A 25,809-nucleotide genomic window follows, 5' to 3' on the forward strand; every position below is an offset into this window, starting at 1 on the left:
GTCTGCATTTATGGTTTTAAGCCCTCCATTTTTAATGTACAGGAAATCACTTGTTAAATTTTAGAATCTCTGCCTCTGAATAATTTTAAGTAATTTCTTACATGTAAAGATTTCAACTACAACTAGATTTGCTGGCATTAAAAAAAATACTTTGATGATAATATGGCTTAAACCCAGTGCAGAAGAGAAATAAATGGTCTATAAGGTTAAATGATCTGTTTGATTATAATTAATTTTTTTTTGTTATTTTATGACAAAAAATAAAGATTTTTGAGTTTTATATTTTTTGTTACTTCATCTCATTCCAAAAAAAGTACTCTAAAGAATATGATCATCCAGAAGAAAATGTGCCTGGATACTGAAGAGTAGGTAATTACACAAAAGATTCTGGATGAGTTTTCTCACTTAGCTTGGAAGCTTCCAGCAAATTATGCAGACTTGCTGTGCCTGTCTCTGGCTGTAGACAGATGATTGTGCTCTTTCGTAAGACATATTATGCAAGATGAATCTTGCATAGCCATGGATGAAAACCCATAAAGTATAATTTATTAGATAAAAATTATGCTTTGGAGCAACACATGAATATCACTATTAACAGTACATTCTATTTAAATAGTACTTTCTATTTCTCATTGTTCATTTATGTGATTTTTAGATGTTGCTCTCAACAGTTTTCTAAAAGATACAGTCATCCCCATTTTTACAGATGGTAAAATCAAGATTTGGAAAGAGTTGGTCACTGGGCCAGTATCATACAACCATTAAGTCATGGAAGCTGGTGTTAGAACCTTTATCATTTTGGCTCGAAAATCAAATGACCTTTCTCTTCCACCACTTAGCAGCTACTGCGTGCGTGTGTGTGTGTGTGTGTGTGTGTGTGTGTGTGTAACCTAAAAAGGACTTAATAACTTAATTCTTCTAGTAAACATGTTCAAACACTTCTTGCAACATATGGTATACTTCTAAGTACAAATAAAGTTGCATTTTAAAAAGTTTGTTACCTAAATTCTAATTTTACTGTCATAAAAATTTTTTAATTTTTCTTTTAATGTTTATTTTTGAGAGAGACAGAGTGTGAGCGGGGGAGGGGCAGAGAGAGGGGGAGACACAGAATCTGACGCAGGCTTCAGGCTCTGAGCTGTCAGCACAGATCTTGACGCTGGGCTCGAATTCACAAACTCTGAGATCATGACCTGAGTCAAAGTTGGACGCTTAACCAACTGAGCCACCCAGGTGCCCCATCTTCATAAAATTTTTAATTGCACCAAATGATTGAATTTTGCTCTGTTTTGAGAAATACCATCATACTAACTGAAATAGCAAAATTACATTTGACTTACTATTTTAATGTTTTAACTTTCACACTGGTGTAAGAACAGTTTCCAGGAGGGTAATGGTATGTTTTAAAGATCATAGGTAACGTATTTTCAAAATATGTCTTTTGGAGCACATAGCAAAGGATAAATCACTATTTATTATTCTGATTGTAAAAATGCAGTTGGGTTTTTAAAGAGTCTTTCAGTCACAGTGCCTTTTTTTTTTTTTTTTTTTTGATGAAACAGCAAAACTGTATTTGATTGTTGGATATGAAATTTACTGTCACATAATTAAAAGGGACTGCTTCAGAGAAAGAAGCATAAAAATAAAATGTGATTTTTTTAATATGAAATTTATTGTCAAATTGGTTTCCATACAACACCCAGTGCTCATACCAACAGGTGTCCTCCTCAATGCCCATCACCCACTTTCCCCTCACCCCCACCCCCCATCAACCCTCAGTTTGTTCTCAGTTTTTAAGAGTCTCTTATGGTTTGCCTCCTTCCCTCTCTCTAACTTTTTTTTCCCCCTTCCCCTCCCCCATGGTCTTCTGTTAAGTTTCTCAGGATCCACCTAAGAGTGAAAACATACGGTATCTGTCTTTCTCTGTATGACTTACTTCACTTAGCATAACACTCTCCACTTCCATCCACATTGCTACAAAGGGCCATATTTCATTCTTTCTCATTGCCACGTAGTATTCCATTGTGTATATAAACCACAATTTCTTTATCCATTCGTCAGTTGGTGGACATTTAGGCTCTTTCCATAATTTGGCTATTGTTGAGAGTGCTGCTATAAACATTGGGGTACAATTGCCCCTATGCATCAGCACTCCTGTATCCCTTGGGTAAATTCCTAGCAGTGCTATTGCTGGGTCATAGGGTAGGTCTATTTTTAATTTTCTGAGGAACCTCCACACTGTTTTCCAGAGTGGCTGCACCAGTTTGCATTCCCACCAACAGTGCAAGAGGGTTCCCGTTTCTCCACATCCTCACCAGCATCTATAGTCTCCTGATTTGTTCATTTTAGCCACTCTGACTGGCATGAGGTGGTATCTGAGTGTGGTTTTGAGTTGTATTTCCCTGATGAGGAGTGACGTTGAGCATCTTTTCATGTGCCTGTTGGCCATCCGGATGTCTTCTTTAGAGAAGTGTCTAGTCATGTCTTCTGCCCATTTGTTCACTGGATTATTTGTTTTTCGGGTGCGGAGTTTGGTGAGTTCTTCATAGATTTTGGATACTAGCCCTTTGTCTGATACAGCCACAGTGTCTTTAAAAAATACTTTAAAACAGTGATGACACACCATGCATGGCCATCTTTCTTTTTCTCTTCAGGTTTTTTTAGTCTGTGTGTCCATGTATGTCTGTGTTTTTCTTAAATGTTTTAATAGGAAAAATAAATAATACAAGAAGTAATAATAATGTTAAAAAGTAACCATTTCATATCCAAAGCATATGTGACACATATTAGGTGGTCATTGGTGCCACTTCATGTTAGCTTTTAGGTAGAGATTTGCTTTTTATTGTGCCTGGCCTGGAATTGTGTTTTTGTGTTTTTAGTTGATTTGATAACAGGCTTTTTGTTGTTTGTTTTTTATTTTGTTTTGTTTTGTTTTTGCAGAAAAGGAAATATTTCTTAACAAATGAAACCATATTATTACTTCATTTTTATACTCTTATTTTCCAAAATTTCCTGGTTTTATAATTATCTTGTCTGGGGGCCAGAATTTTGTTGTGACTGCTTTGGTTCTGTTGTTTAAAGCTACCCAGTTTGTAGGTTTCTTAAAATTTGGTCTGATCTTTGTAAGTTCAGTACTTTTGATATTTTAATCTCTAAGAAAATTTTTCTACCTTCATTCTTTATGAAGTGAGATTGGCTAAACAGCATGTATTTTCTTTCTAATAAACCTTTCCTGAGCACCTACAATGCACTAGGCCCTATGCTGGCTTCCAAGGGATCAGTGCATATCCCAGGCAGGGTCTCCCTGTCCTTGAGGGCTTATTATCTAGTAGAAGGAGATGTGCATGTAAACAAATATAGACGTTACGACATAGAATGTTGATGTGGGATGCACAAAAGACAGATTAATCAGTCCCTACCTGCAAGGACATAAGATGAGAAGTGTGGAAAGAACTCATGGAGGAAATGGCTTGAGCTGAATCTTAAAAGATGAATAAATGGTTTCTGGAAGGTTTAGAGTATGATGGAGTCCATGGTATTAAAGACAGCATGACCATGTTCAGTGTCTGTTTAGGTAATTAAAATAGTTCCTTATAATTTATGTATAGAATATGAAGGCAAACATTTGGAAGTTAAAAGAGACCAGACCTTGGAGGGCATGTGCTGAATTAAAGCTTATATGTTTCACCTTAACCGGCAAGTACACTTAGGAGGTTTTGCACAGGGAAATACTGCCTTTTTAAATGTCTCCCTGTTATGTCTTTGAAACCTTACAAACAAACCTGTGAGATTAGTCTATCTTCTTTATAGATGACTCAACAAAGATTAGTCATTTTACCAAGGTCACACAGCTGCCAGATGTTGTGACCTGTTCTTTTGGACTCCAGCACCTGCTCTTTAAACTATCACTCTACATTCATTACTGCTAAGGAACTGGAGCTTGGAATCGGTGGAAGCACTTAGGAGGTGATAATAATCTAGAAAGTAAGGCAAAGTTCAAGAGAAGAGAAAATTCTTTGAAATGAAAAGGCAACAGAGTGCTAGCGGGAAGTTAGGATGTGCTTTCTAGTTATATAATGAGGGACGGGGAGAAAAAGAGTTTCAGATCTATTGTTTTTGGCATAGAAATGAATATAATAGAGGTACAGAAGATGCACTTTTGGGGAATAAGATAATGAGTTTGAGGTTCTGAAGGGACATCCAGATTGAGATATTCAGTAGAAAGCAGGAAATAAATATGTGAAGCAGAGCCAGAGTAGTCTGGGCAGAAGGTAGAGGTTTAGTAGAGTTTTGAGCATGAAGAGGTAGCGGAATCCAGGGGGAGCTGTATTACAGAAAGGGAGGTAAAGTCGGGGTGACGGGTGGTTGCGTGGGAGAAAAGGAAGGGTCTGAGTATTAGATGTCCTGCTGCAGTCAGAGAACTGAGGTAGCATACTTGTCAATTATTGTAAATAAGTGAGGGAACTGGAAGAATAGAGGAATGTAGTCCTAGAGAAAAATACTGCAGTTTAGATTCCAGAGATAGAATCAGTTTTGTAGAAGGTCTAAGCAATGGGAGCAGTATGCCAGGATAGGGTATGGAGTTTGGTTGTGGAAGTCAAGAAGGCCAGATTTTTATATGGGTTGTCTACATAGATGTTGAAAATCAGTCACGATGAAGTAGGAGTTTGTACAAAGAGAAAGACTGAACCGTAACTCCCAAACTTCAGTCAGAAAGTGAGAATGAGGGCTTCATGTGACTCTCGATCTTGGGGTCATAGAGTTCAAGCCCCACTTTGGGGGTACAGTTTACTCAAAACAAAGAGTGACCACAGATGATTGCAGCAACCTAGGAAGGGTGTGTGTGTGTGTGTGTGTGTGTGTGTGTGTATGGAAATATATAGTATGTATATATACTTGTATTTATATTTATAGGTGCATAACAAGAACTTCAAAAAAGGAAAGGGCTTTTCCCCTTCAGGGGGAAAGTAATGGCCAAAAGCCACAGTGTAAACTGTGAATTCATTCTGTGTCTCTGAATTCAGCAGAATGGTGGATTTGGGAGGACAGCATCCACTTTAAAGGAATGCTGTAGAAATAGTGTTCTCAGGGGGAAAACCAGATTTCAGTTAAAGGAAGGAAGTAGGAGGTAAATATCTGTGAGAGCTTGAGAATGAAGAGTTTCCGGTAAGGCGGATTCTCAGCAGCAATGCAAAGCCTTGGGAAGAGAGTCTTTCTAGACAGTGAAAATCAAGAGGGAGGAGGCACACTCTTCTGGATATTACCTATAAGGAGATAGTGACTAGAGGGTCTTGATTTTTGTTTTTTTTTACTGAGGTGTAATTGAGTTACAACATTATTAGTTTAAAGTGAACTGCAATAATCATATGTATATAGTGAGAAGCGATCACCGTAGTAAGTGTAATTAATATTAGTTCCCCTACAAAGCTGCAGAAAAAATTTGTTTGCTTGTGATAAGGAGGCTTGCATTCTTATTGGAGGCTTAAAGTGACAAGAATAACAGAACTGGTAAAAATTGACAATCTTTGCAGTTTATGCCTGATCAGCTAAGACTTTCCCGTTAGAATCAGAAACTCGATGAAGTTACAGTCTTTGTTAGGATTTAAATTATATGCTTCTGAGATACTATTGGATTTCCATTGAGATAGCCAAATGGGTTGTGAAAATTAAGTTGTAACACACCTTCTCCTGGCTAGTTTAATCTAGAGAAAATGAGAATATGATTATCTGGAAATGAAAATGGGTTAATTAATACTTAAGTGGTTAGATGTAAAAAGCAAACCTTTCTTATTCCTTCAGTTTTTCTTGACCACTCACTTAGATGTATTGTCTATAATCTTGGCTTTTTGCTGAATTTCTTTGATGGGTACTGAAACACACTGGCACCTTGAAGACAGTGGATAACCAAAAACAGGAATGTTTTGTTTTGCTTTCTTTCCTTGGCTGTTACTTTTTAAAGAGTTACACAAATGGGAATGACTTGTTCTGTTTTATGATAACTCTAGCCTTAAGTTTGTAAGACCAATCTTCTCAAAGAGTTACTACCCTATTTACTAAGTTGCTTTTTCTGATCCCACATAACATCCTCACTCCTTCACCCCCCAACTCCAAAGTTGGTGTCTCAACTCAGTGCACTCTGTCGTTTTCTTATGTCTTAAGTTGGCTCTATGTTGTGTAGGAGGCATTCTTGCACTTACCAACCCCCATAAACATTTTGAGGGCAAGATGTATATCAGATTCAAGATTTCCAGGTTTCTGGCAAGTTGTTGACTTAGTCAAGTGGCCTCTCCTTATCTCCTCCTTAAACCATTTTGTTCTCCTTCTCTCTGGTCCGTGTTGACCACTTCCCTCCAAAGCTGTGACGACTCCCTGGCTCCATGCGCAGCCATTTGGCTTGTTTTCCATATCTAACCGTAACTTCCCTTCCCTGTATGATTTTTCTTTTCTCTGCTCTCATTTAAATTTCCCCCCATGAATTTCAGTACACCGTGCTAAGACTTGAGCTCCTACTATTTTCTTCCTCACAGAGATTATTTATGATGGATGTTTCATTCATATTTATTAAGAGCCTACATATACCTGAAATCTCAGTTGCCTTACAGCATGTGATTTTTATCGTTAGACTAATTCAACTTGGTAAATCCGCAATATGGAGGAATTATTTTCCTAATGGTGCCACATTTCTTTTTGTCACCCTAATAACTGAATTTAGGACTTCATTAAACAGAGCAACGATTTAAAACACAACAGTAAAAACTAAAAGTTTAAGTAACTTTTAGATTAATGCAGATGTTTTGTATTGGTTACAGTTATAAGTTGACACAATAATTGGTTTTCAGGTAAGTTGTAGAGAAGTGGCATTAATGCTGCTCTGCCCAAAGTCGCTCTTGAGTCTGGGGTTTGCAGTTTGTCCTAGAGAAACTGAGGTTTCAGAGAAAACCAAACCAAAACCCAACTTTTAAAACTTTTAAGAATGAAAATGTACGTGTGATGAATGTTTAGGTTTTGTTGGAAGATTATTTTAGGTCGCATACTGTTTCTTTCTAACGTACTTAGAAGGAAAACCAGAACTTTTCAATATGGGATTTAAGCTAATTGAGGCAAGGACTTTTAATTTTGGTGATACTTTTTTGGATAGGACAATTTCAACTAGGATTTACGTCTGTATTGTTATTTTATTAGCTGCTGACCCTCTCCTCATTTTGTGGGTGTGGCTGGGAGTTAGGCCGTGGTTGCTGTTGGCTGTAGCTGAAAGTATCAGAAGTTAACGTTTCCTCTGGTGTCCTTGTTTCTGTCTCTCCTGTGGTTTTTTGAGTGTCCTTGGAGACCCTTTTTGTTCAATAATCTGAATTTAGCCATTTTTTCCATTGTAATCTCTTACTGTGTGCATGTGTAAACCCCTGTGGATGTGATGGTAGCATTTGGAGGGAAAGGAAGCGTTCCATAATGCTGTGATTAGTTCTCAGTCTTTCAGTGAGGTCATGACCTCCACAAGTGCATCTCATCTCTTCCTGAGGTGAGACAGGAAGGCTAGAGGAGACTGGAGTTCGGGATTCCTGTTCTCCCATGTCAGTTAGGCGCTGGTAAAAGCCACGTTGGTTGAGCACTGGTAAAGTAGTCTTCCTGGAGGACAGGCGCTTGGTGACAGAATGCTCTGGGTGTATTTCACTCTCATACTGAGGGGAACACAAGAAGAGTTTCTCCAGTCTTCACCCTGACACCCTTGTGGGGCTCCCAGGGTAAAGCTCATGAACCCATGGCAGTGATGGCCCCCAGTGCTGTGTCCCTGGGAGCTTTTGTCTGCAAGCTAGTTCGCATTCACATCTCTAGCAATTACACATCTTACCCTTAAGTTTTCTTGCCCTGCCGGCTACAGCCATGGTTTCTGTGTTCAGGAAGCTGTGATTCTCTGATTTCACCTGTCTCTCTAGTTGTCAGGGTGGCAGTTGGCCATATGACCTCAATTCTCTGATAAAATAAAGACTATTTTTGATTTTCAGTTTGTGCATCTTTTCTCTTGTAAGGATGGGACTGATGACTCCAGGCTCTTGACATGTTGGACTGGGAACTGGAAGTCCTGTCTCTTCCCATGTGGGATACTTCCTTTGCTTTTTATATACCAAGGTTCACAGAGTAGCCCTCAGTGTTACTGAGTTCAGATTCTTTGTGATTCTCAGACTGTTTCTTCCTGTGACTGGATTGATATTTCTTTCAATAAAAGTTTCCACAGGCCTTTATACAGTTCATCTTTCAGGTGCTTCTATCTACAGACAAGTCGCTAAGCTCTGGAGCGTGAGCGCATGTGCATGGACATCCGAAGAACATCTTCAAATTTTGGCAGCTTTCTTCTTTGGGGAGTGATGCCAAATTTGTGTTATATAGTAGTAACACAGTTTAAATCTCATTTAATCCACTTTTACTTTGATATTTCCTGATACTTATCTGTTATCCTATTAATATGAAGTATCTAGCCAAAAAACTTTGTGTTTGTTATTCTAGTATTTTCTTGTATTTACTAACTCAGAAAACTTCCTTTCAGTCCCGTAGTGTGGATAAGCAACATGCTGTAATCAATTATGACACTTCTACAGATGAACATTTGGTGAAAGATTTGGGCAGCCTAAATGGGGTAAGTGAAGATTTTCTCTTTTGCTTTATTTGAATATTTTTTTAATATTGTAAGTAAACAGATCAGGTTATAGTTGCTATTTGTGTTATATTTCCTTCTCTTTAGTTTGCATTTTACTTTCTTTCTGGGTTGTTGTTTTTTTTTTTGTTTTTTTTTTTGTTTTTTTTTTTGCGTGCATGCGCAAGTTGGGGAGGAGCAGAGAGAGAGAGAGGGAGACACAGAATCCAAAGCAAGCTCCAGGCTCTGAGCTGTCAGCACAGAGCCCGACACAGGGTTTGAACCCACAAACTGCGAGATCATGACCTGAGCCAAACAAAGTTGGACACTTAACCAACTGAGCCACCCAGGCACCCGGGTTTGCATTTTACTTCTAAAGGCTTATTAGATACGTGGCACTTTGGGGACCATACAGTAGAATACGGAATGAGCCCATGTCCCAAGAAACTGTATAGGCAGTAAATACAGGAATGCAGATGGTTGCTGGTTCTTACTATCCATAATGGTTAAAAAAGACTTCTTTAAGGAGATGAAATGAAATTTGACCTCACCGGATGGTTTGAATTTATATGTGGGAGAATAGTGGAAAGCCATGGCAGTAAGTATGAAAAAAAGGACTCTTGGGAGCCCAAGAAGTATAGGTTAACTTAGAAGATAAAGGTGAAAACATAGTTTGATGCCAGCTGCTGGAGAACTTTCTGTGCTAGAGTAAAAAAGACAGGAAACACATCCATTAACCTTAAACATGTGACTTTGTGATCTAAACACCAGTATTCATTATTGCTTTTCTGTATTCCTGCTTTGAAGATATTTTTGTGTTACTGCAGTGAGTTTTTTTTCCTAATTCTTCATTTGGTCTTTCCACATTGTTGGAACATAACTAGCCACAGACTAAGAGAATGCTGAAGTATTGAATAATTTCTTATTTTTTAATTTTCTAATAGCCTTGGTAATATAAGCTGATGCAATATTTGTCTACATCTGTGCTGTTGAAATTACTAAAATGAATTTAACAGAAACTAAATGTATCCCCACTGCTTCCAACTGCCACTGCTTTTTGAAATATACATTAAAGTTTATGCAGATTTTGGGATGAGCACTGGGTGTTGTATGGAAACCAATCTGACAATAAACTTCATATAATGAAAAAAAAAAAAATAAACTTTATGCAGAAATTGAACAATTATAGTGAAACATTGTTTTCTTGTTCTAAGTTGCCCTGGTACTGAAGGACTGATGTTTAATCTTTGAGATACTTTGTTTTTCTATTAGTTTTATTCTAGCCTTTATTTGTTTCTCATGGCACACAGAATTAAGTCTCAGTTCAGGGTTGAACCAAAATCCCTCACATTTGACACTTTTCCAGATTCCTGCTCCCTTGGGCTTTCCCTTGTCCTGCTTCCCGAATAGTAGTTCTGCTGCTGTCCTGTCTCCTCCTCCGAATACTTTGTTAGATTTTCTTCAACCTAGTAGTTCTCCCATCTGCCTTGTCATTTAAAAAAGTTGTACTTATAAATTTATACGAGTCAAGCCCAGATTCCACTTCTTCCTGAAGGGAAGGAACAAAGGAAAGGTATTTAGGAGTATTAACTTGCTGACGTCATTAATAACACGTGGAGCAGATAAAGCAGAGACAGAGCAGACTAGGTAGAAACCGTTCTAACGTGAGACAGGTGAGTAAGCTACTGTGATTCCCAGCTCCTAGTTGCAGAACTTCTTTTGTCCTTCTCCACATCTGTAAGCCTTTGTTTTAATCTTGATTTGGGGTGCTTTCTCTGCTTTGTATTACATCTTCTTTTACTTCTCTGTCACGGTGTTGAGTCATGAGCTCCTGAACAGTCATGCATGTTTGCTCAGGAGTCTGCACAGTGCACGAATACAGTCTTTTTTTGATGAAATTGAATTTATTTTCTTTATTAAGGAATTTATGGAGAAAAGTTTTAACTTCTGTATGTGGACTGTTTTAACAATGTTATGTTCTGGTTTTAAGCCAGAAAGATTGATCTTTACCACAGTGCTGTGCGTAGATGTCTTTACATTATTATCTTGGAAAATAATAAGTGAGAATTACATCACAGTGTTTTATTCTTTTAAAAGACTGTGATCAAATATAAAAATTACTTGTTTTTCATTATAAAAAGAAGTCAGGTGAAGTACTTCTAAGTTTCTCTAGGTTGACCTTTCTTCATAATTCGATTATACTCAGTAATTCTGTGGAAGATAATAACTCATAGGGGGCAACATTTGCACTTTGAACTTGAAATCAGTACCTAGATTTGAATGTCAGTCTGTAATTTACCAGTCCTAAACACAGGGACAATCACTTTCTGAAATTTGGTTTCCTCATACATCTTCATATTTGTGAGTGTGAGGACTGACAAGTTCAGTTCCCTGGTTTTAGCTTTCAGCTAATGAAATGGAAATTCCTGCTCAGTAGTACTGGCGTGGGGATGCAGCCTGACGACAGTACGTGTGGGTTTGTGCCTGTTACGGAACTTGGGAGCATCCGTCACACAAGCGATAACTGTGCTCTGACCCAGATGGCGGCCTAGGGAATACACCAGAACAGAGCTGTGAACCACCAGCTGCCGTGCGCTTAATCCATAAGGAGACCGTTTGCTCTTCATATTCATATAACTCTAGAAATTTGAGCATCAGGTAAACAGCAGTAATTTCAGAAGTCAGGGGACACGATGTAGTGGTTATGAGCCCCGCTTGAATTCTTACCGGTGACGTAACTGTAGACGGGTTACTGAATTTTTCTGTTCCTCAACTTTTTTAATGTTCGTAGCAAAATGGCGTTTCTCTCAGGTTGTGCCAAAGCTATAAATAAGTTCATATTGTAAATGATTAGAACAGTAGGTGGTGAGCATTCAGTAAGTGCTGGCGGTGGTGGCGTGGCAAGCAAAGCAGTGACAACGAGTGCAGCACCCTGTAGCCTACATGCTTTCCAGTGAATCCACTGCCTTATTTTTTTTAAAAGCACGTACCAACTAACCCCAGCTTATAAATAAATAACTCTTAACTGTGACCACTTTCACTCCTCCCTTTCATCCTACCCTAAAAGAACACTCCCAGGGGACCTAGATTTATGCTTGATGTTATTGCTACCAACATGAGATTGCTCTGCCTAAGGAAGCTGGAACGGGTTTTGTTGCTGATGTTATGGTGGCCTGTTTCCCTGCAAGCCCCTAGAAGCTTCTCCTATGAGAACCCTTATTTGCCTTCACTTCTTCCTGCCTCCCTCTCCCACTGGGGCACTTGCCCCTCTGAGAGCCACTGTGGCCTCTGCCATGTGCCTCCCGTGGCATTCTACCTCTGGCTTTTGTTCTAGGCTGCCCCCTTGACTCCCTGTGTTCTAGCTTCTGCTGGATCCCCTTTTGGCACTGGGGTTTCTACCAGCATCAGACCACAGTGGCGTAGAGTGGAGAGAGTATGCAGAGGAGAAGGAAAAAAGAGATGACTTTTGTCTCTGGCAGTGTGATTGGGGTGGTTACGCCCCTGGCCACTCACTCTGTTCAGATTTCCCAGAGCGTTAATACAATACACAGTGGTTATGTGGTTTTATGCAATCAATTATGCAATTTTGTTGTATGTCAAATAAATAGATGTTTTTCTAGTTTGGTTTGCTTCTATGAGCTAGTGGTTTGGAAGAGGGAGTTTGAAGAGCTGGCCTGGCTCGGGCACCCATACTTCCTTGAGTTGGAGAGAATGTGGGATTTGTAGTTCAGAGACGTCAGTGTGAATCCCAGCTCTTATTCCACTTCTGAACTCAGATGTTTGTCAATTCATTCTCTGTGCCTTCTTGTTGTTGTCTGTTCCTCCTACAAGGCACAAGTGTGATCAAATGGTGTTGACGTAAGGAATCAATCCTATTTTTCCCCATGTTTGACTTACTAAAATAGCTCCATAATTGATTTACTTAAATGATTTTTTTTTTTTTTTTTTTTTTTTTTTTTTGCCTGTTGCTCTTTGAAATTTTCTCTCCTCCTTGCGTAATTTCAGACCTTCAGGAGACTTTTTCCCTTCAGATGTTTTCACTTGCATTTTTGTAAGCTGAAACTTTGCGTTTGGCTCATATTTCCTAAGCCTTCTTAGACCTTAGGGAATATTTCCGTCATAAATGCCAGCATATTAAAATTGTATGTTTCTTGTTCTGCAAGTACCTACCTAGTATGTATGTTAAACACACAGTAGGTGCTTAATAATTAAGAGAATTGAGCTGTCTTAAGCTTTGCGTGGATCTGATTGGTCATGTTAAGCCTTTTGAGTAAAATGGTTGTTTAAGTTGAAACAATTTTAAGTAAAACTGGCTTAGAAGTGTGGCATTCCTTGTACATCAAGTATCTAATTGCTTGTCTTCTGCATACTAAACATCAGTGAATTAATGTTTTCTTTTATTCTTTTCTTTTCCATCATTTGAAAAAGCTCTTCTGTTTTGTAACTCTACATAGAATATTTTGGAAAACTCCAGGTTTAACTTTTTTTTTTAATGTTCATTTTTGAGGGAGACAGAGAGAACGTGAGTGGGGGAGGGGCAGAGAGAGAGGGAGACACAGAATCTGAAGCAGGCTCCAAGCTGTCAGCACAGAGCCCTACGTGGGACTTGAACTCACGAACCATGAGATCATGACCTGAGCCAAAGTCAGACACTTAACTGAATGAGCCACCCAGGTGCCTGCCTCAGGGTGTAACTTTTAAAACACTGTAAAATGTTCATTTTGGAAATGAACATGAAATTAAAGCTTATAAATGCCTGTATTCAAAATTTTCTTTATATTAACATTTTAATCTTTCGGTGTGAAGGTTGTTGGAAGCTTATTTTCTAGGATTACTCATGCATCATACTAAGGTGTGATCTCAAGTTTTAGCAGTATGCCACTATCTTCATATATCTGTGCTTGAAATTAAGACTATAACTTCTATTTTTTTCTATAGATTTATAAATTGGTATTCTGTGACCTATTACAAAGTGCTAGTCGTGCATAGGAATTTGAGCATATGACCGTAATCACGTAATTTCCTGTAATATTTTACTGTATGTCACTTAGGACCCTTCTGAACTTCCTCACCATGGAGGGAGCTTTACCAGATAAGGTATTATGGCCATCTCAAATCCAATAAAATAGAAGATTTAAAAAAATGGAATTCACTAGGAAAAAAGTAATTTTTAAAGTTTCAGCCTACCAGAGGAAAACTTGGGTATTTATATGATATCTGCATTCTGAGCAGTTAAGTATAACATTGTTCTGTGTTCTGTGAATCTAGCAAATTCCAATTTAACTTCCAACGTGCCAGGAAAAATAGTCATTACCATTTGCCATCTGTGTCTAGTTGACTCTTTGTCTTTTTACAAATAATTTGCGGAAGTAAGGATAAAAGGATAATGAAAAACAACTTGAAATTTTAAGTAAAAATTAGTCATGACAAGCTCATATTTTTCTGGTTTTGAAAGGTACATAATACACAAAATGGGTATTGTTCATCAGTTGTCAAGGGAGACCTGGGATATATATCCGTTTTGTAAATGTTGCTTTTCAAATTTCAAGTACATATCCAGCTGGTTCTAGCTTATCATTATTTCTAGTTCTTCTTGCATTGTATTGTCAAAATGCATTATTTTTAAGACTTTGATAGCTTATAGTTTTATTAAGATGATAGCTTTCTTCTATTATTGCAAAACATTTCTCAGTTTTAGATTTGTTAACAGAAGGTTAATTTATTTCTTTTTACATCATCTTTGCTTCTAGTTACCTGATAGATACCTGCCTTGGGCATTTATCCACTTAGAAACTAAATCAAATAAGTGTTGGAAAACATCAAAAGATGCAAGAATGCTGTGAAAACGTGAAATACAGAATTGGTCAAGTTCTTATTGAAAAATATTTAATTATTTGTTGAAATGGTACTATTTTGGATATATAGGTTGGGTTAAAATATAGCATTAAAATTAATCTCACCTTTTACATTAACTTTTTTAATGCACCTACTGGAAAATTTCATAGTATATGTTTGGCTTGCATTTGGGGCTTGCACTATATTTCTGTTGGATAGTAATGTTCTGGGCAATTCCATTTTCTTCTGTTTTCTTATTATGTTGGTCATTTTCAGCATAGTTAGAAATAATTGATGAGTAATGATAAAATAATGATGTGAAATAGCACAGTGTTTCAAAAAAAAAAAAAGGAAAAATAAGATCAGTAAGATCCCATAATGTATCTTAGAGTCATAAAAAGGTCTGAAAGACTCATATGGCAATTGTGAAATAGAATAGCAGTTTTATTCCTTTTTTTTTTTAAGTTTATTTCTTTATTTTGAGAGAGAGAGAGAGGAGAGGGCATGTGCTTGTGAGCAGGGGAAGGGTTAGAGAAGAAAGAGGGAGAGAGAGAATCTCAAGCAGGTCCAGAGACCAATGCGGGGCTTGAACCCATGAACTGTGAGATCACGACCAGAACTGAAACCAGGAGTTAGACGCTCAACTGGCTGAGCCACCAGGTGTCCCAGTATTTCATTACTTTTATTCTTAGAATTCTTCTAAAGAACAAAAAGAAAATTTACTTTAAAAAATGGAATAGGGGCACCTGGGTGGCTCAGTCAGTTGAGCATCTGACTCTTGGTTTTGGTTCAGGTCATGATCCCACTGTTTTGAGTTCGAGCCCTGCATCAAGCTACTGATTGGGATTCTCTCTCTCTCTCTGCCCCTCCCCCACTCGCTCGAGCTCTCTCTCAAAATAAATAAATTTTTTTAAAAAGTAATGAAATGAAACATCAGACCTCACAAATAATTAGAATTGTCCGAAAAAAGCTAAAATTGAGTCCCCTGCATCTTGATGATATATCAAAAGTTAAGTATTTTACAATTTGCTAGCTTCACATTAGGAGCTTTTCTTAGCATCATTTTTAAATGCCTGTATTTGTCTTGGCAGCATGATGGACTTAGAGGAGGTACAGCCTGGTTCTTTGTGTGTTCAATTATTAATAAAAGACTTAGTATGAAAATCATTTATCAGCCTATAAGATGCCTGGCACATTTTGTAATACACAAGCTGTGTTAGCCACCATAGCTAATGTATTTTTAAGTATAAGGTTTGAGTGTTTGTTTGTCTGAAATGTAATAATTAATACTTCATATATAACCTAAGATCTTTTTCTCTCTTTGTAGACTTTTGTGAATGATGTAAGGATTCCAGAACAGACTTATATCACCTTGAAACTTGAAGATAAGCTGAGATTTGGATATGATATCCTTATATGATTTTGTGCATTTATTGAATTTATTCATAAAGCTTTTCTGATGTACATTAACATTTCTTGATCTAAGAATTTTCAGTAAAGGCATGCTAGAAGTCTCTTTGCCCTCCCATACTAAAATACATGTTTAAAAATAATACGTATATTTTCTGGTTGTTATGCCTATTCCTAAAAATAATCCTAGAAAAGTTGATGGACTCAGCTTTTCCCCCATCCCTATAGTTTCAGCAGTGGTATTTACATGTGTAATTTGGGTATCAGAGAATGTAACAAGGAGAGGACAAAGGACTGTTTAATATTAGCCCAGCCCAGGGATTTTGTTGTTGTTTGGATGAGCATGGCACAGATCAGTGTCCCGGGAGGAGTGTGAGAACTTATCCCTACCTTTTTTTCCCATTAGTACTTTTACTCTGTTTTAAGAATTCTGTCTCTGTCACTTATTTAACTCAGATTTTTCAGTATCCTATATCTTCTGAGACCCATACTCCCTGGCTCAGTTCATTATACAGTTAGTGTGTATTTAAAATTCTTTCGTTAAAAATAGGATTCTAGGGGCGCCTGGCTGGCTCATTCAGTAGAGCATGCGACTCTTGATCTCAGAGCTTGAGCCCCACGTTGGTTGTAGAGATTACTTAAAAATAAAATCTTTTAATAAGTAAATAAGTAAGTAACAAAATAGGATTCTAAGAAGTGAGTGGGGACATGACTTTGTCCTCCCTAGGGTATAGTAAAGAACCACTAGTGAAGAAGAATAAAGCATTTCTATTCATATAAGGCAAAAAGCTTTGAAATAAAGGAGACTTACTTTATTTAATTAAAATATACATATTCTATACTGAATGTTTTTCTTGAGTTTTCATTTTTCAGTTACTACATTTATCTGGATTTTAATATTGAAGAATATATTAAACATTGGCAAGTCAGCTGGACTTTGATCACTATACTATAGCAAATGTAGTCTCAGCTACCTGGAGTTGATGCATAGATAAAATAAATGTACTAACACTTTAAAATTGTTCTTAAAGCATAACCAGTTTTTTTTTCTTAGATTTAACTTAAAATTTGTGAAAAATAGTTTTTAGCACATCATATGAACTTTATACTTGTACAGCAAAGGAACATTGAAAAGTGAAACCGTTGAATCTTAGTATTTATGAGTTGTATGTTTTAAATCCTTTTAAGAATATGAATCACATAAAATGATTAAGAATTAACATTAAAGCCTTGATCCATGGACCATTTTCCACCAGCATAAAAAGTTTCATCAAACAATAAATGCAAATAAATATATTTTGAATTTAAATACCTCCTTAATCTGATTCAAAACATGAGAAAATAGAAAATCTGAGTTTCAATAAAACTCTATAATGTTTACTTTGACTTTTAAATCAAGAGAAAACTGTTGAGGGGCTCCTGGGTGGCTCAGTCCGCGGTTGAGCGCCTGACTTCAGCTCGGGTCATGATCTCACAGCTTGTGAGTTTGAGCCCCATGTCAGGCTCTGTGCTGACAGCTCCGAGCCTGGAGCCTGTTTCAGATTCTCCTGGAGCCTGTTTTTTCTCTCTTTGCCCCTCCCTCGCTCGCTCTCTCCCTCTCTCTCTCAAATAAACATTAAAAAAAAGGAAAGAAAACTGCTGAGAAATAACTCCCACTTTTACAATTTGTGTAGTGATTTCTTAGTAGTGAACTAATACTTCCTTTTTTATATACCAGCTCATAGTAGTCAGCAATAGGAGTTGCTGGGACAAATGTTTTGTTGGTTCCAAAGGACTTTCTTCGTGTTATGAATCGGTGTTGAACCAGAACTGTTATCCAAATCTTCAGAGTAGGCTCAGTAAATTTTATTATTTTAAAATAGCATCTCCTATTGCTTATGATTTTTGAAAACTATACATAAATGAACATTAGGATGAAATTTTTAAAACAAATTTTATATGTTACATTTACCTGTTTTATATTTGGCTGAAATAATTGTGCTTTATTTTTATTAAAATTAAGCTTAATAGTTAGCCAGTTTACGAACTCCTCTTCTTTGGAGTGGAAAACTCTTTATTACAATGTCACAGTAATAGAAGGAACATCTTACCATGAATTGAGATAGAACTGAAGACACAAAATTTATCTGCCACAAGCGCTTTTCTAATTAAAGAAATTAAGTGATTTGGAAAAGCCAGTAGTGGAAGAAATATCCAAGTTTAAGAAATGACTATAAACTCATGAGGGATAATAATCCCTGCAGTAATCAAAAAGGAGCTCTTAAGTGTCCAAGTGGCCAAACTTTAGCAGATATGCAAGCCTAAGGTTATTCACTTCACAGTTATTAAATGTGTGTATCTCCTGTGTGCTGGGAGATCCTTGTCCCCATGGTCTGGGGACACGAAAGTGAAAGAAACAGACCACTCTGTCCTCCTGGCCATTATACGTGTCCTCCTGGCGATTATACTCTAATGGGGTTGAAGGAAGCTGACAGCACACAAAAAAAGAATAGTAGAGGATGATAAGTTCTATGGAGAAAAAGTGTAACTGGGGGATCCAGAGAGCTCGTGGTGGTGAGTGGGAGGTTGTAATTTTAAAAAAGGATATTCATGGAGCCCACAGTGGAGCAAAGATAAGGAGAAAGTAAAGAAGCTGGCCATATGGATATCAGGGAAAATTGCTCTTCAGGAAGATAGAAGAGTTAAATACAAAGGACTTGAAGCAGCAACATGTTTGGCATGTTTGAAGAACAGCCTTCAAAAGTCATTGTGGTTGGGACCAGAAAAGAGTAGGAAGATGGGGTATGGGAGCGGGGTGCACATCTGCCCTAACAGACCATTGCAAGGATTTTGACTTCTATTCTAAGTGGAATGGGGAGCCATTTACAGGGGTTTGACCAGAAGAGTGACATGATAATGACTTACTTAGAAACATCCTGTGGCTATTCTTGTTCAAGAAGACTAAGGATGGAAGTGGGCCTCGGTGAAAAGAGGGAGGTGAGTTAGGAGGCTGTGTAGTAGCCCCAAGTGAGTCAGAGGTTTATGGCAGGGTGGTGAAAGAGGAGGTGGTGAGGAATCAGATTATGGATGCATCTTGAAGAGGAAGCCAGTAATATTCTTGATTAGATTGGAAGTAGAATGAAAGAAAGTCCAAGATTTGGCACTTGATCTCAGCAGTTGGAAAAGTAGAGTCACCATTAACTGACAGAATTCTGTGGGTAGAGTGAATTTCATGGAGAAAATGGGAAGAATCTTCTGAGAAAAACAAGCTTTTGGTTTAACTGAGTTTCCTCTATTTTCTCTTTGATTTGTATCTTATTAATTTCCTTTTCCTAGATAAAAACTGAGGTTATTCGTTTGAGACTTTTTTTTAATATAGGCTTTTAGTTCTATAAATTTTCTCCTAAGTACTGCTCTACCGTTCAAAATACTTTCTGATTTCTCTTGATTTTTGAGTACTGGTTATTCAAATAATTTTGAATAAGTTTGTTAGTTTCTAAGTAATTTGGAGATTTTCCCAGAGACTTTCTGTTATTAATTTCTAATTTAATTCCATGCTGATGAGAGAACATACTTTGTATGTCTCAAATCGTTTTAAATTTATTGAGACTTGTCCTATGGCCCAGAATATACCTAATTTATCTCTCCTGGTAAGTTTTCCATATGTACTTGAAAAGAATGTGCATTTCTGTTGTTTGGGTGAAGTGTTCTATTAATGTCAGGCCAATTTGGTTCACACCTTCTATGTTTTACCGAATGATTGTCTACTTGTTCTGTTAATTGAGACATCAATATTGAAATCTTAGGCTATAATTATGGATTTGCTTATTTCTCCTTGCAGTAGTTTTTCTTCATATAATTCGAAACCTGGTTATTAGGTACATAAACATTTAGGATTAAAATATCTTCTTGATGAATTGATCCCATTAATTATTATAAATTGACCTGCTGGGGGCACCTAGGTGGCTCAGTGGGTTGAGTGTTCAACTCTTGATATCAGCTCAAGTCTTGATCTCGCAGTCATGAGATCAAGCCACAAGTAGGGCTTTGTGCTGGGCTTGGAGTCTGCTTGGGATTCTCTGGCTCCTTCTCTTTCTACCCCTCCCCAGCTCACACTTTCACTCTCCCTCAAAATAAATAAATAAACTTAAAAAAAATAAATAAAAGAAAAAGACCTGCTCTATTCAAGACAATGTTCTTTGCTCTAAAATATAGTTTGTTTTGACATTGATTTAGTTGTTCCAGCTTTCTCTTTCTTCTTTCTTTCCTTTCTTTCTTTGGATTGCCGTTAGCAAGGAACATCTTTTCTATTCTTTTTTATATTCTTTTGCTTTAACCTATTTGTATCTTTACATTTAAAGTAGGCATCATACAGTTGGTATTTTTTTTATTCAATCTGATCATTTCTGCCTTAATTAGGGGATTTAGGTCGTTCACATTCAGTGTGATTATTGATGTAATTAGGTTTACCTCTGTCATCTTGATATTTGTTCTATTTGTGCCATCAGTTTTCTTTTTCCTCTAATTTATTTTGGATTTTTTGAACATTTTGTATGATGCCATTTTATGTCTTTTATTGGCTTATTAACTATAACTTTTTTATTTGATTGGTTGCTTCAAGATTTGTAGTTACTTCTTTAAGTTGTATCTTCAAGCAATATTGTACCAATTCACATATAGTATAAGAACCTTACAGTAGTATACTTTCATTTCTTCTGTACTGACCTTTGTGCTATGATTGTCAAACTCTATTCTTAGATGTTACAAACTCCATACTACATTATTACAAGTGGAAGGTCAATTATCTTTTAATGAGATTGAAATAAAAATATCATATCTTTATGCCCATTGTACTCTTATAGCTTAAACCAGTGTAACTATCATTTCTCATGCTCTTCGCTCCTCTTTATAGATCTGTTCTTCTCATCTGATATCATTTTCTTTCTGCTCAGGGCTTCCTTTAACATTTCTTGCAGTATGGTTTTGCTGGTGATGAATTCTTTCAGCTTTCATGTGTCTGGAAAAGTAGTAGTTAATATATAGTAGTGTATATAGATTGGTAAGAGATCCAAGAACTGAAACCTATTCTATACCAGTATTAAGAGGTGGGAGAGATAAGGAACCAGTCTAAAAAAGATTAAGATGCAGGGGTGCCTAGGTGGCTGTCAGTTAAGCATCCGACTTTGGCTCAGGTCGTGATCTCATGGTTCATGAGTTCAAGCCCCGCGTCGGGCTCTGTGCTGACAGCTCAGAGCCTGGAGCCTGCTTCAGATCTGTGTCTCCCTCTTTCTGTGTCTGCTCGCACTCTATCTCTGTCTCAAAAATAAACGTTAAAAAGAAAAAAAGATGGAATCACTGGTGAACTAGAAGGAATATCAGAATATGATATGGTTTCCATGTTTAGTGGAAAATGATTTAAACATTACTTAAATACCATAAATCTCAAAATCCTTACCATCTCAGTCATCTCAGGGTTATTATAAGAACCTAGTACCTTAATTTTTTTAATGGGCTGCTTTTTCCCAAAGTAGTTGTCTATTCCTGTAATGTCCACAAAACGATTGGATTAATTGTATTAGAAACAAGGTAAAAATCATTGTTGTGGCTTTTAAGATGATGATTTATCTATAATTGGAACATTACCTATGGCATTGTGTGTTTGGGTCCAGATCATGGCTGCTAAAATGATCGGGAAGGGGATAAACATAACTAAAAATCAAAGACTCTTCATTTAGAGAAGTTAGGGTTCTTCCCGATTAATGTGATTGATGTCCACAACAAAGCATGAACACACTTTCCAGATTTCAAAAATGGAGGATGTTTCCAAAGTTTGAGAGAGCTAAATTTAAGAAATTGACATGAGCTATTAGATATGGAATAAAGTCATAGAAGAAAAGTTTAAAGGAGTTGTTTTAAAACAAGGTTTTCTAAAAGCTGGACAAAGGAATTGATCTGCCAGAACAAAACGATACATCTTTCTGAAGATAAAGACAAACTTAAGCTAGTAGAAAGTTTGCTTAAAGAAATAAAATTTTACCCTTGGAAGGTTTTCTGCTATGAACTTTTTTTTTTTTTTTTTTTAACTTTGGCATCTTCTAGGACCTGCCTTGTTAATACAATGTGCAATCTATTTTAGCGTAATTGTGTATTATATTATGAATGTAGTCAAACAAATTTCCCATATATATTTTTTTAATGTTTATTTATTTTGAGAGGGAGAGAGAGAACACGAGCAGAGGAGGGGCAGAGAGAGGGAGAGAGAGAATACCAAGCAGACTCCAAACTGTCATCACAGAGCCTGATGGGGGGCCTGAACTCACAAACTGGGAGATAATGTCCTGAGCTGAAATCAAGGGTTGGGTGCTTAACCAACTGAGCCATGCAGGCACCCCTAAATTTCCCACATTTCTTTAAAACAATGTTTTGGTTTTTTTTAATGTTTATTTATTTTTGAGAGAGAGGGAGACACAGAATCCGAAGCAGGCTCCAGGCCCCGAGCTGTCAGCCCAGAGCCCGACATGGGACTAGAACCCACAAACAGTGAGATAACGACCTGAGCCAAAGTCGAACACCTAACCGACTGAGCCTCCCAGGTGCCCCTAAATTTCCCATATTTCTAAGGAGAAGATCCAAACAGACAAGTTTTTGGCTAACTTTAAGGAAAATTTTTAAGGGTAGTCTTACTATATATGTATTTTAAATCACACATATAAGACACATAAATTTTAGAAAAAGAATGTATTTTTCATTGTGTAAAATAATTCAAGTATTCTCATTTGTTGTGGCATCCAGTGTCTTCAACACCATGAAAGTCACATTCTTTTTAGTAATACAGTTTTTCAGAGAATATTGTATTAATGCCCATTAAACAGTTTGAAAATACAGCATCTTTTGAAACCTTAACACTGGAAACCTTGTACCAAGCAACAAAAACTCATATATAATATTTGATTTCTTCTGTAAGTGTTTGGTATCTCCCGAGTGAAGCAACTTAAATTAATTTTTAAAATGATTTTTGAGATGCAAGTTCACACTGACACCTGTTGTTTTAAGGCCCTAGGAGTAACTAAAACTGTTCAAAATGTTGCCCTCCTTTTAGTTAGCTTTAATTGTCATTTAGATAAGATGTTTTATCTAGCTAAGATTATCTAGATAAGAGATAACATTTAGATAAGATGTTTTTGAATGCATTACTAGTATGCAGATGAGTTTCTTTGACCCCACTTGTAGATAAACATTTTTTTTTTTTTAAGTTTATTTATTTAGAGACAGCTCCCTGAAGGGAGCACAAGTGGGGGAGGGGCAGAGAGAGAAAGAGAGAATCCCAAGCAGGCTCCACACTGTAATTGTGGCGCCAGATGCTGACTCAAACCCACGAACCAGGAGATGATGACCTGAGCTGAAGTCAGGCACTTAACCTACTGAGCCACCTGGTGCCCCAATAAACATTTCTTGAATAAACTGAGCATAGGGAAGATGTAAAATCGCAATCACAGCCCGATGTAAAGAAACAGGGAAATAACCTAACAGATACAATTTTTAATAAGTAGGATTTTAAACTTTTTATAACTTAGGAAGTTACATTAGGAAGAAGGTAGCTAAGCTGGAATTAGGGCAGTCTCAGAATCTCCCAGCCAGACCGGTGTTCTCAGGTGAACTCATGACCCAAACAAGAGGATCCTTGAAATCTTTGGTTTCACACACATGAAACTTTTTGAAAGATGAAGTGTTTGACCCCAAGAAGGGTGGGCTCTCTCAAGTTTTCCCAGATCTTCAAGGAGTCTTCAGTGTAAACATAAGACCCCACACTAGCCTTAGGGGACAGCCTGGAACTCCCTCAGCAATAAACTTGAATGGAGCACCGGAAAACCCCCAGAGCAGGCTAAAATCATTGGTGTTTCCCATTGAAAAAATGGAAATGGCTTTCTGTTTTTTTGAGACACTGTGTTTTCCATTGGAAGTATGCAAATGCTGTGAATCTCCTCCAGCTGTTCATGCATTTCTTGGGTATAAAACAAAGTTACTGGACTTTTATTTTTCATTAAGTATGAAATTACTAATTATGAAATACTTATTTTCATATATGTCAGCAAATATGTATCAGCATATGCATATAACAAAAAAGGAAAATTCTAATATTTCACAGCTACAGGAACCCTGGACTGGGTTTCAGCTGACAAGATTCTCGTCTTAGGTTTTGCCCTTCCATTCCTCAAGTTCCCTATGTATAGAAGAGAAGGATGAGATATTAAACAGGAATTAAACAGGATAGTCCCTAAAGCTCTTTACAATTCCAAAAAATTCTGAATTTTTATCATTTTAATGAACAGAAATAGAAGTTAAAAACTCATTTGCAAGTTTACTGCTCCTTATGCATGGGAACTATTTTTACCCCAATCATTTGTGATAATTACAGCTTTCTAGCCTTGAAGTCATAGGGTGCTATGAATTGGTAAAGGATAATAGAATTTAGTACATGGTTATAAAAGTCCTTTCAGTACAGGGTTAAGTAATGGTGGGAAATGTGACCTCTACTGTTTAGTGAAAGATGTTTTTTAATATACAGAGGCATTGTTCTTTTTGGCATAATAATGAAAGCACCCATTATTTCTAGCATTTGGTTCTAATTGTATAGAATCGGTTGTTTGTCAGTGTGATACGACCCTGATTGCAATGTCTGGAGGAAAGGGGTGATTGTGGTTGTTGTAAGGACCCTAATTATAGAATTTCTTCTGCACTTTCAGAGTGAGCTTCATTTTTATCAATGCTTGTGAAGTCTGAGTAATCGAATTCTTTCAGGATTTGCTGTTGGATAATCACTGATGACATACTTCCTTTTACATTTTTGTGATTAAGTATTAATATAATTTGATCCAGGTGCTTTTTCTTCTTTGTAGTCATATTGTTTGTTTGTGAGAACTGAACATGTCTTTGTGCTCTGATTTATTACCCAGTTATTTACTTCCTGAAGGCCGTTATTAAGTTTAGAATTATTTGCTAGATTTTAAGATTTTTCTCTAGTATGTATTTTTTTTTAATGTTTCTTTATTTTTGAAAGAGAGAGAGAGAGAAGGAGGGCACAAATGGGGAGGGGCAGAGAAAGAGGGAGACAAAGAATCCAAAGCAGGTTCCAGGCTCCAAGCTGTCAGCAGAGAGCCCCACGCGGGGCTCGAACCCACGCACCATGAGATCATGACCTGAGCTGAAGTGAGATGCTTAACCAACTGAGCCACCCAGGTGCCCCAAGATTTTTCTCTGGTATTTAAAAAGTAAAGTCCTCACAGTTATGAGCATATTTTAACATTTAACTCTTAAGGGGAATATGATACTTCTGTTGTAATTACCTATTGAAAATAGGACAATTCCTAAATTATCTTTGATTATTTTAAGCTTGATTATCACAATTTTGAAATATATTCTTCCTTAGCCTTGTTTACATACAAATCTTTTCACTGTAGTTCGAGGAGAAATGAGGGTTCCTGAAGAAGCACTAAAGGTAAACATTTTTTACTTATTTCCTTTAAATCCACCATTTGCTAGGGTCGATTTCACTCCTGGATGTTTCACTTTCATTTTTAAATGTTTTATAGCATGAGAAGTTTACCATTCAGCTTCAGCTGTCCCAAAAATCTTCAGAATCAGAGTTATCAAAATCTGCGTGTGCCAAAAGCCTGGATTCAAAGGGAGCAGATACATCAGCAGAGGTGCAGCATAAAGCCACAGAAGCACTGAAGTCTGAGGAAAAAGCCATGGGTAAGTTAACCTGTTTGAAAATACCATATTTATACGTGGTTATGAAGAAATTGCATCCTTTGTTCTTTTTTTTTTTTTTAACATTTTTTATTTTATTTTTGGGACAGAGAGAGACAGAGCATGAACGGGGCAGGGGCAGAGAGAGAGGGAGACACAGAATCGGAAACAGGCTCCAGGCTCCGAGCCAGCAGCCCAGAGCCTGACGC

General features: G+C 37.1%; 1 protein-coding gene and 1 long non-coding RNA gene across 12 annotated transcripts in view; one reads left to right on the top strand and one right to left on the bottom strand.

Moving 5' to 3' along the window:
* The window catches only part of CEP170 (centrosomal protein 170), a 125,744-nt gene that overhangs the window by 40,226 nt on the left and 59,709 nt on the right, over positions 1 to 25,809 (top strand). For all 10 annotated transcript variants that reach the window (XM_081791851.1, XM_081791853.1, XM_081791850.1 and 7 more), the window contains exons 3-6: positions 8,540 to 8,629; positions 15,789 to 15,867; positions 25,288 to 25,346; positions 25,441 to 25,603. In XM_081791851.1, coding sequence (XP_081647977.1) covers positions 8,540 to 8,629; positions 15,789 to 15,867; positions 25,288 to 25,346; positions 25,441 to 25,603 — 391 coding nt within the window. The remainder of the gene's footprint in view (positions 1 to 8,539; positions 8,630 to 15,788; positions 15,868 to 25,287; positions 25,347 to 25,440; positions 25,604 to 25,809) is intronic.
* The window catches only part of LOC144614889 (uncharacterized), a 45,938-nt gene continuing 31,494 nt past the window's right edge, over positions 11,366 to 25,809 (bottom strand). For both annotated transcript variants that reach the window (XR_013553170.1, XR_013553171.1), the window contains one exon: positions 11,366 to 11,449. This is a non-coding gene — a long non-coding RNA (uncharacterized LOC144614889). The remainder of the gene's footprint in view (positions 11,450 to 25,809) is intronic.

This window comes from Panthera onca, chromosome F1 (genome assembly GCF_046562875.1).
Source record: "Panthera onca isolate mPanOnc1 chromosome F1, mPanOnc1 haplotype 2, whole genome shotgun sequence".
Lineage (NCBI taxonomy): Eukaryota > Metazoa > Chordata > Mammalia > Carnivora > Felidae > Panthera > Panthera onca.